At 48.8% G+C, this 14,872-nt stretch overlaps 1 protein-coding gene across 3 annotated transcripts in view; it reads right to left on the reverse strand.

The window, feature by feature from the left end:
- LOC139234017 (thrombospondin type-1 domain-containing protein 4-like) overlaps positions 1-14,872 on the reverse strand; it is a 343,337-nt gene that overhangs the window by 103,169 nt on the left and 225,296 nt on the right. For all 3 annotated transcript variants that reach the window (XM_070864853.1, XM_070864851.1, XM_070864852.1), the window contains one exon: positions 5,222-5,397. In XM_070864853.1, coding sequence (XP_070720954.1) covers positions 5,222-5,397 — 176 coding nt within the window. The remainder of the gene's footprint in view (positions 1-5,221; positions 5,398-14,872) is intronic.

Consider the following 14,872-nt stretch of genomic DNA (forward strand, 5'->3'; position numbering starts at 1 on the left):
CATACACGAGAGGGAGCTGTCTAACTCACACACTGGGACTCACGTTTACACACTAAGCTTGTCTCTCACATTGAGGCAATGGCCTTGATATTTACGGGACGCCTGTAAATCTCAGGAACGCAGACGTACTGCCGAATTTAACGGCAGGTCCTCATTATAACTTTTTTATACTGTTTCTTGCCTGGCAGCTGGCCAGATTGAGAAGCTAGCCGGTGGGAAAGCCAGCGGCAGAAAGCTGCAGAGCCAGGGACTGTGGCAATGGTCCCCAAAAACCAGGAGGCATTGCGGATTGGTGGAGGGGAATTAGACCAACAACCCAGAGGAAGGAAGGTCCAGGAAACATCGCAGATTTGCGCCGGGGGGGGGGGTCGGGGCGGTGGTTGGACGATTGCGGCAGATTTGTTTGAGGGGCTAAAGGAAAGCACACCTGTTCATCCTGGCCCATAAGCAGTGTTGGACTTACCTGCTGCATCCGGTATTTCTCAAGCTCTGGGACACCAGGCTGGCCAGCGTTAAATTTAAATGGCTGCAGAAATATGAGCAACAGAACCTCACTGACGTGTTATAATCATGGACACTCTTTTCCAGAGCGGCTTATTTGGATCAGCTCAAACAGGAGCAGGCGCGTTCATGCCAGGTTGGGGTCGGGTTTCACATATTTTCCTTTTTAACCCTCCACTGACCCTCTTCCGCCCATCACGGGGGGGTTAATGCGTCCAAAGTCCAATCTAAGGCAGCCACAGCGCAACCCACCCTGATGCGATTGAGAAAACCTTCAAATTATAGAAAGCAAGCTCTCAGCAAAAGTACAGTGAAAAAATCCTTTCCCACTAGCAGGTAAAAAGCAGCTGTGAGTACTGAGTATTTATTGCAGTATTTCCTGGAGTTTGACTCAGCCTCGTCATTTGCCATTGTCTTGTTGCCTTGCCTTCACCAGCGACTTTCAGAAGCCTGGGAAACCCATGGACCTAATATTAAACCTGAATGTTGTAATGTTGCACATGTGAGTATGCTCAATCAAACCCCAGTCAGTTGGGTCTAGGTCATCCATGATGGAGCATACAGCTGTGAGCCGAGTGCATTAACCAGTAATGTATAGTGTGATTGTTAAACCTTTGTTAATAAACCAACTAGTTCTTAATAGCAATGTGTTCTTCAGCAAAGAACCCATGAAGCAAACACATTACAAATGTGTGTGTAAATATCGTTCTAATTGAGTGATACTACGAGCTCTCGCCGCTCCTTCTGTACCTGCTCGCACTGCAATCAGCGACCTGGATTTGGGCGACGTCAGATCCAGCCGTTGCCCTCCTGCAGCAGCATGTGCTGATCGCTACAGTGGTATGTCATAGCAGTGCATTTGGAAAGAGGTGACATGATAGGTCCAAGTCAGCATGGATTTGTGAAAGGGAAATCATGCTTGACAAATCTTCTGGAATTTTTTGAGGATGTTTCCAGTAGAGTGGACAAGGGAGAACCAGTTGATGTGGTATATTTGGACTTTCAGAAGGCTTTCGACAAGGTCCCACACAAGAGATTGATGTGCAAAGTTAGAGCACATGGGATTGGGGGTAGTGTGCTGACATGGATTGAGAACTGGTTGTCAGACAGGAAGCAAAGAGTAGGAGTAAATGGGTACTTTTCAGAATGGCAGGCAGTGACTAGTGGGGTACCGCAAGGTTCTGTGCTGGGGCCCCAGCTGTTTACACTGTACATTAATGATTTAGATGAGGGGATTAAATGTAGTATCTCCAAATTTGCGGATGACACTAAGTTGGGTGGCAGTGTGAGCTGCGAGGAGGATGCTGTGAGGCTGCAGAGCGACTTGGATAGGTTAGGTGAGTGGGCAAATGCATGGCAGATGAAGTATAATGTGGATAAATGTGAGGTTATCCACTTTGGTGGTAAAAACAGAGAGACAGACTATTATCTGAATGGTGACAGATTAGGAAAAGGGGAGGTGCAAAGAGACCTGGGTGTCATGGTACATCAGTCATTGAAGGTTGGCATGCAGGTGCAGCAGGCGGTTAAGAAAGCAAATGGCATGTTGGCCTTCATAGCAAGGGGATTTGAGTACAGGGACAGGGAGGTGTTGCTACAGTTGTACAGGGCATTGGTGAGGCCACACCTGGAGTATTGTGTACAGTTTTGGTCTCCTAACCTGAGGAAGGACATTCTTGCTATTGAGGGAGTGCAGCGAAGGTTCACCAGACTGATTCCCGGGATGGCGGGACTGACCTATCAAGAAAGACTGGATCAACTGGGCTTGTATTCACTGGAGTTCAGAAGAATGAGAGGGGACCTCATAGAAATATTTAAAATTCTGACGGGGTTAGACAGGTTAGATGCAGGAAGAATGTTCCCAATGTTGGGGAAGTCCAGAACCAGAGGTCACAGTCTAAGGATAAGGGGTAAGCCATTTAGGACCGAGATGGGGAGGAACTTCTTTACCCAGAGAGTGGTGAACCTGTGGAATTATCTACCACAGAAAGTTGTTGAGGCCAATTCACTAAATATATTCAAAAAGAAGTTAGATGAGGTCCTTACTACTCGGGTGATCAAGGGGTATGGCGAGAAAGCAGGAATGGGGTACTGAAGTTGAATGTTCAGCCATGAACTCATTGAATGGCAGTGCAGGCTAGAAGGGCCGAATGGCCTACTCCTGCACCTATTTTCTATGTTTCTATGCTGCCGCACGTTGCTCCCTCTAACGGCCCCAGCCTGCTGTTGGTCTTGCAGGCTGGGCCGCCGTACATAGAGGGATGTGTTCGGGACCCAGGAGAGGCGAGGGTCCAGGGGCAGCACGGGCCCAGTCCACACTGCGATATGTGTGCGCACTAGGTCCGTGCAGCAGAGCAGGTCTCCAGTCGTCCTGGTTAATCCTTGCCACTGGACCAAGACCTAGCTCTGTCAAGCCCGTGTGGTGGCTGGTGTGTAACGGCCATCACACGTTAAAAAAAATCCATACACAGGCATCAGGGGAAGTCATAACTGGGAACAAAGAAATGGCAGACCAATTGAACAAGTACTTTGGTTCAGTATTCACTAAGGAGGACACCAACAACCTTCGGGATATAAAAGGGGTCAGAGGGTCTAGTAAGGAGAAGGAACTGAGGGAAATCCTTATTAGTCGGGAAATTGTGTTGGGGAAATTGATGGAATTGAAGGCCGATAAATCCCCAGGGCCTGATGGACTGCATCCCAGAGTACTTAAGGAGATGGTCTTGGAAATAGTGGATGCATTGACAGTCATTTTCCAACATTCCATTGACTCTGGATCAGTTCCTATCGAGTGGAGGGTAGCCAATGTAACCCCACTTTTTAAAAAAGGAGGGAGAGAGAAAACAGGGAATTATAGACCGGTCAGCCTGACCTCAGTAGTGGGTAAAATGATGGAATCAATTATTAAGGATGTCATAGCAGTGCATTTGGAAAATGGTGACATGATAGGTCCAAGTCAGCATGGATTTATGAAAGGGAAATCATGCTAGACAAACCTTCTGGAATTTTTTGAGGATGTTTCCAGTAAAGTGGACAAGGGAGAACCAGTTGATGTGGTATATTTGGACTTTCAGAAGGCTTTCGACAAGGTCCCACACAAGAGATTAATGTGCAAAGTTAAAGCACATGGGATTGGGGGTAGTGTGCTGACGTGGATTGAGAACTGGTTGTCAGACAGGAAGCAAAGAGTAGGAGTAAATGGGTACTTTTCAGAATGGCAGGCAGTGACTAGTGGGGTACCGCAAGGTTCTGTGCTGGGGCCCCAGCTGTTTACATTGTACATTAATGATTTAGACGAGGGGATTAAATGTAGTATCTCCAAATTTGCGGATGACACTAAGTTGGGTGGCAGTGTGAGCTGCAAGGAGGATGCTATGAGGCTGCAGAGTGACTTGGATAGGTTAGGTGAGTGGGCAAATGCATGGCAGATGAAGTACAATGTGGATAAATGTGAGGTTATCCACTTTGGTGGTAAAAACAGAGAGACAGACTATTATCTGAATGGTGACAGATTAGGAAAAGGGGAGGTGCAACGAGACCTGGGTGTCATGGTACATCAGTCATTGAAGGTTGGCATGCAGGTACAGCAGGCGGTTAAGAAAGCAAATGGCATGTTAGCCTTCATAGCAAGGGGATTTGAGTACAGGGGCAGGGAGGTGTTGCTACAGTTGTACAGGGCCTTGGTGAGGCCACACCTGGAGTAGTGTGTACAGTTTTGATCTCCTAACTTGAGGAAGGACATTCTTGCTATTGAGGGAGTGCAGCGAAGATTCACCAGACTGATTCCCGGGATGGTGGGACTGACCTATCAGGAAAGACTGAATCAACTGGGCTTGTATTCACTGGAGTTCAGAAGAATGAGAGGGGACCTCATAGAAACGTTTAAAATTCTGACGGGTTTAGACAGGTTAGATGCAGGAAGAATGCTCCCAATGTTGGGGAAGTCCAGAACCAGGGGTCACAGTCTAAGGATAAGGGGTAAGCCATTTAGGACCGAGATGAGGAGAAACTTCTTCACCCAGAGAGTGGTGAACCTGTGGAATTCTCTACCACAGAAAGTAGTTGAGGCCAATTCACTAAATATATTCAAAAGGGAGTTAGATGAAGTCCTTACTACTCGGGGGATCAAGGGGTATGGCGAGAAAGCAGGAATGGGGTACTGAAGTTGCATGTTCAGCCATGAACTCATTGAATGGTGGTGCAGGCTAGAAGGGCTGAATGGCCTACTCCTGCACCTATTTTCTATGTTTCTATCTTCCACCCTTCAGGATGTAGTTCGGGATCTGGAATATTAGGTCCTTCATTGAAACACCTGTGAGCTTTTTGGCATGGAAGCAAGTCATCCTCGACTCGAGGGACTGCCTATGATGATGAATTGAGTGATTAATGTATGTTAATTGGCAACCCGCCTCTCTCTCTCTCGAGGGGATTGCAGCCTAACGCACTGGAGTGTAATGTGGGAGCCGGCTCCCATCTTTCCCAGATTTAACCCCCCGTGCTAAAATTCTCCGAGAAGTTTCCTGTCATTCTGCTGTTCACTTCAGTCATATTTCCAGCAAAATGAAATGATTATTCAATAGGAATAACTGTCAGTATAGGAGGGATTTATGTATTTTACTTGTACTCTGCAATATTAACTCATCTCGCTGCCATTGGTGAGATAGAAGGAGAAATAATGAGATAAACAGCCAACAGTTGGAAGAAAAGAAACAAAACTCACGAAGACATCCAAGACTTCATTTGTTGGTCCCGCAGCCAGTAAGGATTCTCCTGCAGTGCTACTAATTTCATTCGGTCGCTTGTATGTGAACATGGTTCCTCCTCCCTCGTATTTACCAGGTCGATCGATAGCCCAGTTACCGTTAATGATTGATCGTCCAGAGCGACTTCTCAATGCTTCAAAAACAAAAGAAAGAAACATCAAGTTCTCCAGTAACTGATTATTATCCCAATTATCTACCATGAAGTACATTAAACAACTGAAAATATATCTGTAAATAAGAATTACAATTTACTCCTAAACAAACTGATTGCAATCAGTTCCAGTGCATAGGAATGATTTATGAAATAAGGACAAAGAACAGAAACATTTTTAGAACAGGAAAAGGCCAATTTATCCCAACAGGCTGATCCCTTTATGCCTCAACCCTACTATCACCATATTGGCAAGCCTTTCTCCAGAATTGGACCTAATATAGAAGCACATAGAAGTTATCACACAGAAACAGGCCATTCAGCCCAACCAATCCATGCAGGGGTTTACCCTCACTATGAGCAAATAGCCCAAATCTGTTATGGGACCTCTTGTTTAATATCCTTATAAACTATCTGGAGTAGGACTCTCAAACGCAGTGGCTAAATTTGCAAATAATTCAAAGCCAATGAAAGTGGTAGAGTGCAAAGCTGAACAGGATAAGCTATAGGTGGATTTAAATATACTCGGGAATTGGGCAGACAAGTGAAAGATGAAATTCAATGTAGAGAAATACAAAGTGCTTCACATGGGGACAAAAATCCAGGAAGTGACTATTATGTAAATGGAAATAAAATAATGTGCATAAAAATTGAGATCGATCTGGGGATCCTGACTGACGGAGATGGAGCACACCTACCATTTCTAAAGTGTTCTGGCCGTCGCATCCATTGTGGCGGCCTACCCAGCGAAACTCAGCTCCTCGGTGGGGGCGGAAATGGGAGCACAGTGTCCGTCACTAGCAGGACGGAAGTGGAGGCGGGGCAGAGTGCCCGCTGCTGTCAGTCATCAGCACCGCGCTGAAGACGTCACCGTGCTGGCGTGTCACCCCACTCCCCTTCAGTTAAAGGGGAGGGCCGCTGCGAACTCTGCAGATATATTAATTAGGGCCAAGAGGGCGGGTTTTGGCCGGGCCAGCGGCCTGGCACCCAAGAGGGAGAGCCGGGGTGCCAGGCTGCCTGTTGGCCAGACAAAAATAAAATAACATGGCGACCGCGCAGTGCGCCTGCCCCTTTAAGGGTAGCCATGCCACCGTTTCCCGGAGAGTGCACCGGGCCAGCGGTGGGGCCGTGCCGCCGTTTCCCGGAGAGAGCACCGGGCCAGCGGTGGGGCCGTGCCGCCGTTTCCCGGAGAGGGCACCGGGCCAGCGGTGGGGCCGTGCCGCCGTTTCCCGGAGAGAGCACCGGGCCAGCGGTGGGGCCGTGCCGCCGTTTCCCGGAGAGTGCACCGGGCCAGCGGTGGGACCGTGCCGCTGTTTCCCGGAGAGGGCACTGGGCCAGCGGTGGGCCCCTCCCACGGGGCAATTTCGGGTAAAGGCCAATTTCGAGAGGGGATCCCTGCTAGTCGGTAAAGGGTCGGCGTGTCATGCCGCAGCGGAAAAACAGGCGGAACGGTCCCGGACACCGCTCCGGAGGTACGGCAATTTATAACATGGTGGCCCCTCCACGGAGAGTCGGCAGCCCCGTGGCCCCCACTTTCTGGCAGCCAGAGGCCTGATTGGAAAGGGCAATTTTGGCCCCTAATGCTATCACAACAATGCTCCGTGGCAGTGAGTAAAACAAACCAGATTTTGGGATGTATTAACCAGTAAAAATTGAGCCAAAATAGTGAAGTAAATCTTTATAAGCCACTTTATAAATCTTTGGTGTGATTGCACAGAGTACTGCGTACAGTTCTGGTTGCGGCAGTAAAAACAGGATATTGCAGCTACTGAAAGATACAGAAGAGAGCAACCAGAATGATTTACAGGATGGAGACTGGATTATGAGGAGCAATTACATAAACTGGTCATGTTCCCATTGCTAAACAGAAGGTTGAGAGGTGATATGAATGTTGTATTTAGGATGCTAATGGGTTTAGATAATGAAGACCATGGCAAGTTATTTCACCTTGTCCAGAACAGTAGGACCAGAGGACACGACCTGCACTTGACGGGGGATAATTTCAAAACTAGTCTGCGGAAACAATAGTTCAGTGAGTGAGTGGCCAATCTATGGAACAAACTCCCTGAAGAGGTGGTGGAAACAGTTAGTATTCAAATGCTAATGAGATAGATTTCTTTCAGAAAATGACATTTTAGGATACAGTATATGAGCAATTTGAGCCATGACATGGTAAATATAGCGTGCTTGAGATCAGGTGAACGGTTACAGCACCGAAGGCAGCCATTCGGCCCGTCGAGCACGCGCCGGCTCTCTGCAAGAACACCTCAGCCAGTCCCACTCCCCCGCCCTTCCCCTACAGCCCGGCAATTTTTTTTCCTTAGGTACTTATCCAACTCCCTTTTGAAAGCCACGATTGAGTCTGCCTCCACGACCCTCTCAGGCCGTGCATTCCAGATCCTAACCACTCGCTGCGTAAACATGTTTTTCCTCGTGTTGCCTTTGGTTCTTCTGCCAATCACCTTAAACGGTATCCTATGGTTCTCAACCCTTCCGCCAATGGGAACAGTATCTCTTTACCTAATCTGTCTAGACCCCTCATGATTTTGAACACCTCGATCAAATCTCCTCTCAATCTTCACTACTCCAAGGAGAACAACCCCAGCTTCTCCGGTCTATCCACGTAACTGAAGTACCTCATCCCTGGAACCATTCTTGTAAATCTTTTCTGCACCCTCTCTAAGGCCTTCATAATATGCCCTTACTATACAGTATAAATGCACATGAGGCCCATACTTGAGAAAAGATCACTCTGTGACCAGTTACCTTTATTAGACCTCAAGAACCAGACGGTGGGTGGAGCTTCCCCTTTTATACTGGAAAGTCCAGGTTAGGAGTGTCTCCCACAAGTTCGCCCCCTTGTGGTCAGTGTTCTCAAGGTGTACAACTTAGGTCAGGTTATACATGCGTTACAATGACAGTTGAATACATGACATCACCTCCCCCCCAAAGTCTTATTGGGATCACAGGTTGAGTCTCTCTGGTGGTTTACGCTCTCTTGTAGAGCGCCTGAGTTGGGGCTCCGGTTGTTGGGCACTGGCCTGAGTGTCTGCTGTTTGCGATGCCTCAGGCCTGTCCGGACTGCCCACAGTGACTGGGCTCTCCTCCCTTTGGTTCCGGTGTTCAGTCACCTGTGGTGGAGTAAACTCTACGTCGTGTTCTTCCTCTGCTTCTTCTATGAGGTTGCTGAACCTCCTTTTAGTTTGATCCACGTGTTTGCGGCATATTTGTCCATTGGTTAAGTTTAACTACCAAAACCCTATTCCCCTCTTTGGCAATCACAGTGCATGCGAGCCATTTAGGCCCTGCAGCGTAATTAAGGACAAAAACAGGGTCATGGACATCAATACATCGCACCCTCGCATTCCTGTCATGGTAGTCACATTGTGATTGATGCCTGCTCTCAACAATTTCTTTCATGGTGGGGTGTATAAGGGATAACCTGGTTTTGAGCGTCCTTTTCATTAGCAGCTCTGCGGGTGGAACCCCTGTGAGCGAGTGTGGTCGGGATCTATTGGCCAACAGGAGGTGTGATAAGCGGCTTTGTAGGGAACTCCCTTGGATTCTGAGCATCCCCCGTTTGATTATCTGCACTGCTCGTTCCACCTGGCCGTTTGAGGCCGGCTTGAACAGTGCCATTCTGACATGGTTGATTCCATTGCCTGCCATGAAGTGCTGGAATTCAGTGCTTATGAAGCACGGGCCATTGTCGCTGATCAGGACATCCGGTAGACCATGGGCGGCGAACATTACCTGTATACTTTCTACCATGGCAGAGGATGTGCTTGAATTTAAAATGGCACACTCAATCATTTGGAGTAGGCGTCTACTACAACCAAAAACATTTTTCCCCATGAAAGGACCTGCGTAGTCCACATGGATGCGTGACCATAGCTGGGCGGGCCAGGACCAGGGGCTAAGGTAGGCTTCCCTGGGTGCGTTGCCCAGCTGAGCACACGTGTTGCACCTGCGAACACAAAGTTCCAGGTCTGCATCTATCCCTGGCCATCAAACGTGTGACTTGGCAATTGCCTTCATGATGACAATGCCCGGGTGCTCATTGTGAAGTTTTCTGATAAACACCTCTCTGCCCTTCTGGGGCATGACTACTCGGTTTCCCCAGAGTAGGCCAACGGCCTGAATCGAGAGTTCATCCTTGCGCCTATGAAACGGTTTAAACTCCTCAGGGCATGCCCCATACGTGGCTGCCCAGTCCCCATTCAGGACACATTTCTTAACTCAAGACAGTAGCGGATCTCTATTTGTCCAGACTTTAATCTGACGGGCTGTCACAGGTGAGCCTTCGCTTTCGAAAGCTTCAACAGCCATGACCATCTCAGCATCATGCTCAGCTGCCTCCTTGGTGGTGGCTAGTGGGAGCCTGCTGAGTGCATTGGCGCAGTTTTCAGTGCCCAGTCTGTGCCGAATTGTATAATCATAGGCGGCTAACATAAGTGGCCTCGTAGGGCTTACATCGGGCCCGTCCTCCTCGTACATCAACCTGGCTGCAGGCTTCCTGCACATACGCGCCAAGTGACGTTGCAGTTTCTGCAGGTATATTGCTGATACCTGCAAGCTCCGGCTGGGTGTTTGCCTCCACACCTCCAGCATGAGCTGGAGGCCCCGTTGTTGGAAACAAAAGGTCCATTACCAGTCGAGCGTCTCTGACTGTTTCTGTAACTGTCCTTAAGCGCACCATTAACAAGTATTGATGGCCCCATTACTGGCCGCATTGTCCATTGCGATGGCATGAATCGCCGTTCAGCTAGCCATTGTTTCTGTTGAATTCCCTCTTTGGGTTCGACTGCATGCTGGGGCATGTCCGATTGTCCTTGTCTGCCTAGAGAACTGTGTGCCGCGTTAACAATGTTGACTCCCTGGTTGTTTGCCGCATTTGAGCCAAGATTTTTGCCATAAATCATTCTGGTCTCTTCCTCCCCTGAGATAAATATCTGGGCTATCATAGCCACCGCTTCCAAGGTCAAGTCTTTGGTCTCAATCAGTTTCCTGAAAACCCCAGCGTGCCCGATGCCCTCAATAAAAAAGTCTCGCAGCATCTCCGCTCTGCATGCATCTAGGAACTTACATAGGTTCGCCAGTCACCGGAGATCTGCCACGAAGTCTGGAACGCTTTGCCCTTCTCGCCGCCAGTGCGTGTAAAACCGGTGTCTCGCCATGTGCATGCTGCTCGCCGGTTTAAGGTGTTCCCCGATCAACTTAGTAAGCTCTTCGAACGTCTTGTCCGCCGGCTTCTCTGGCGCTAGAAGGTCCTTCATCAGGGAGTACGCTCTGGATCCACAAACCGTTAGATGAGCCCTGCGTTTGTCGGCCGAATCCTGTCCCAACCATTCCTTAGTGACAAAACTTTGCTGTAGTCTCTCAATAAAGTCGTCCCAATCATCACCAACACAATACTCTCGTCTGTGCTGCTAGTGGCCATGCTCGCATGGTTTAAATCCCAGTTTCTCGTCGCCAATATACAGTATAAATGCACACGAGGCCCATACTTGAGAGAAGGTCACTCTGTGAACAGTTACTTTTATTACCAAGACCTCAAGAGACAGACGGTGGGTGGAGCTTCCCCTTTTGTACCGAAAAGTCCAGGTTAGGAGTGTCTCCCACAAGTTCACCCCCTTGTGGTCAGTGTTCTCATGGTATACAACTTAGGTCAGCTTATACATGGGTTACAATGTAGTTGAATATAGGACACTTCACATCCTTCCCAGAATTGGACACAATACTCCAGATGAGGCTGAACCAGTGTTTTATAAAGGTTCAGCATAGCTTCCGTGCTTTTGTACTCTGTCTCTACTTGTGAAGCCCAGGATCACGTAAGCTTTTTTAACCGCTTTCTCAACCTGCCCTGCCACCTTCAATGATTTGAACATAAAGTAAAAAATAGGAGCAGGAGTAGGCCATACACCCCCTCGAGCCCGCTCCACCATTCAATAAGATCATGGCTGATCTGATCTTAGCCGCAAATCCATTTTCCTGCCTGTTCCCCACAACCCTGGACTCCTCTATAGTTCAAGAATCTGTCGATCTCAGTCTTGAATATATTCAATGACCCAGCTTCCACAGCTCTCTGGGGTAGAGAATTCCATAGATTAATGACCCTCAGAGAAGAAATTCTTCCTCATCTGTCTTAAATGAGCGACCCCTGATTCTGAAACTATGCCCCTTAGTTCTGGATTCCCCCACGAGGGGAAACATCCTCTCTGCATCTACCCTGTCAAGCCCCCCTCAGGGTCTTATATGTTTCAATAAAATCACCTCTCATTCTCCTAAACTCCAATGAGTATAGGCCCAACCTTTCCTCATAAGACAACCCTTTCATCCCAGGAATCAACTTAGTGAACCTTCTCTGAACTGCCTCCAATACAAGTATATTCCTCCTTAAATAAGGAGAACTAAATTGTACGCAGTACTCTCGATAGTAGAAATGTGGGTCCGCCCAAAACCTGGTGCACCTATTGTTTCTTGGTTGCCGTAAATGGTTGCGGCGACCATTGGATTGAAATTCAATGATTTTGGGAAAAAACTGTCAGCCAGCGGTAATTTGTGGCTGGAATCAGCAGTCTGCAGCAGTGCGGGAGGGGAGGAGAGGGGAGCGTCGTTTGGACCGCGAAATTCACCTTCTGGTGATCTGCGTCTAATGAGCCAGCTGATCCCTAGCATTCTTAAAGGCCAGGCCCAGCTAGGCCTTGAACAGTGAAGGCGATTGAGCGGAGGACATGGTTGCTGGAACTGTTGTGAGGAGGGCAAGCCATTTTTCTGACGCGGAGCTGGAGACACTGATGCAGGCTGTGGAGGGAAGGAGGCGAGTCTTGCGTCCCGATGCAGGGAGACCAGGTCGGGAAGTCTTCACAAATGTACGGAGAGAGGAAGCTGTGGGGGTCTCAGGGACCTCCATTCATGATCGCACCACCACCTAATGCAGAAAAAGGATGAACGCATCATTTGTTTGATGACAGTGAGTACCTGTTCCACCAACTGCCGACCTTCCATCCGCTCGCCTCTCCTTCATCCTTCGCCACCTTCACTGTATAGTCACTGAAACAGCATTTCATTGTTAAGGGTGTGTGTGTTGACGCAATGGAGGCTCCCTTTCATGTCACAGCTACAGCTGCATGTCAGGGACACACTTGTCACACATTTCTGATGCACCATGAGACTTCTACTCAGCAAGTATTCCTTGTTTTGCAGGCCAAGGTTGGGCCGTATGGAGCAAAGAAGGACTGTTGGTAGCGAGGCTGAGCTTCAAACCCTAACACCACTGGAAGAGAGGATCCAGGCGATATGGGGCAGACATGCTGCCTTCCCTGTGGCCTCCGGGGTACTGCCGATCCCGCTTTGGGCAGCATGGGTAAGTGAAGGCCTTCGCACCCTGAAAGCACCAGCGCTTACTGTGCGTTTCCTTCTGAAAGTCTGAAAGTCTGCTAGTTGCAGCCTCCATGCGTCAACTCCCTACCTCCCCCTCACGGCAGCCCTTGTGTCATTTATGCTTGCAGGTGAGAGGCCGTGAGAGACAAGGCGAGGATCCTAGTGCTGGTACGAGTGGAAGGACAAGGCAGGACGACAGCCTTGAGGCCAGTGGCAGCCGAGGCCAGGGAGAGGATGACCTCGACAGTGAGAGGCGAGGCCTGGAGGAGAGCCTTGAGGGCAGTGTCAGCCACAGTGATCCTGAGACCATGGGGGCTCGAGCCAGGATGAGACCCTGGATCCCACTCCCTCTATGTTGGCGATATATTAGATGCGGCAGAGGAAGAGGGGAACGTCACTGCTTCCTACAGTCACACGCGCCAGCTCTGATACTGGGAGTATGCGATCGGATCTAGTACAGATAGCAGAGGGGTCAGCACTGGGGCCTAGCGGGCTGCAGCAGGGTGATGGGCCTAGGGAACCTCGGGTGCCATCTCTCCGGGAGTTCTGCTGAGGAGGGCTCAGACGAGCCTATCGATGTTGGGGTTATGAAAGAAGGGTGGAGGCCATACATTCCCAGATGCTGGGGGCAGTGGCAAGCTGTCGGACAGGCTGCCGGGAGCATGGAGGAGTCTGCCTCCCGCATTGTCGACAGCTCTGCACACATCATGGAGCCCATCATTGCCAGTGTGCAGGCCATGGTGGACTCCCAGAGAGACCACGCAGATCCAACTGTGATGCCGCAACTCATGGGTGATGTGGCAGCTGCCATTACAGCACAGGCGCGAGGGGACGAGCAAATCGATGCGGGATTGGAGAGGATGACTGCGGCCCTGGGCAACAGGCCACAGAGCGTCCAACTGCTGTCATGTCTGCTGGCTTTGAAACTGTGGCTGCTCTCATGCAGTCTCAGCTGGATGCCCCCCGACACCTCAGTGTTGCCTTCGTGCACTGCGCCCTGCAGAACCCCACTGGAAACATCCTTCCAGTCACAAAAACATCCATCAACCATTACCCTTTGCTTCCTACCTCCAAACCAATTTTGGATCCAACTTGACACTTTGCCCTGGATCCCATGAGCTTTAACCTTCAAGACCAGTCTACCATGTGGGACCTTATCAAAAGCTTTGCTAAAGTCCATATATACTACATCGTACGCACTACCCTCATTGAAATTTTGGAGGAGGTAACCAGGAGGGTCAATCAGGTCAGTCAAACACGATCTTCCCTGAACAAATCCACGCTGACTGTCCCTAATTAATCTTTGCCTTTCCAAATGACGATTTATCCTATCTTTCAGGATTTTTTCCAATGATTTTCTCACCACTGAGGTTAGGCTGACAGGCCTGTAATTATTCGGCCTATCTCTTTCTCCCTTCTCAAACAAGGGTACTACATTAGAAGTCCTCCAATCCTCCGGCACCATGCCCAGATCCAAAGAGGACTGGAAAATGATGGTCAAGGCCTCTGCTGTTTCCTCTTTTACTTCGCTCAACAGCCTGGGATGCATTTCATCCGGGCCTAGGGACTTATCTACTTTCAAAGCTGCTAAACCCCTTAATAATTCCTCTCTCACTATATTTATTTCATCCAGAATATCACACTCCTCCTCGATAACAGTATCTGCATTACCTCTTTCCTTTGTGAAAACAAATGCACAGTATTCGTTAAGAACCTTATCAACATCTTCCACCTCCTCACAAAGATTACCCTCATGGTCACTAATCGGCTCTACCCTTTCCTTAGTTACCCTCTAACTCTTAATATATTTATAGAACATCTTAGGGTTTTCCTTAATTTTACTAGCCAAGAATTTCTTGTGCTCTCTTAGCATTCCTAATATCCTTTTTAATTTTGCCTCTTAACTTTCTATATTGCTCTAAAGATTCTATAGAATTTAGCCGTTGGTATATGACATAAGCGTCTCTTTTTTTCTTGATCCTCCCCTGTAAATCCTTAGACATCCAGAGGGTTCTAGAATTATTTTTCCCAGCCTTTTGCTTTATGGGCACATGTTTGGCCTGAGCCTTCCGGA

The sequence above is a fragment of the Pristiophorus japonicus genome, chromosome 21 (assembly GCF_044704955.1).
Source record: "Pristiophorus japonicus isolate sPriJap1 chromosome 21, sPriJap1.hap1, whole genome shotgun sequence".
NCBI classification, from domain to species: domain Eukaryota; kingdom Metazoa; phylum Chordata; class Chondrichthyes; family Pristiophoridae; genus Pristiophorus; species Pristiophorus japonicus.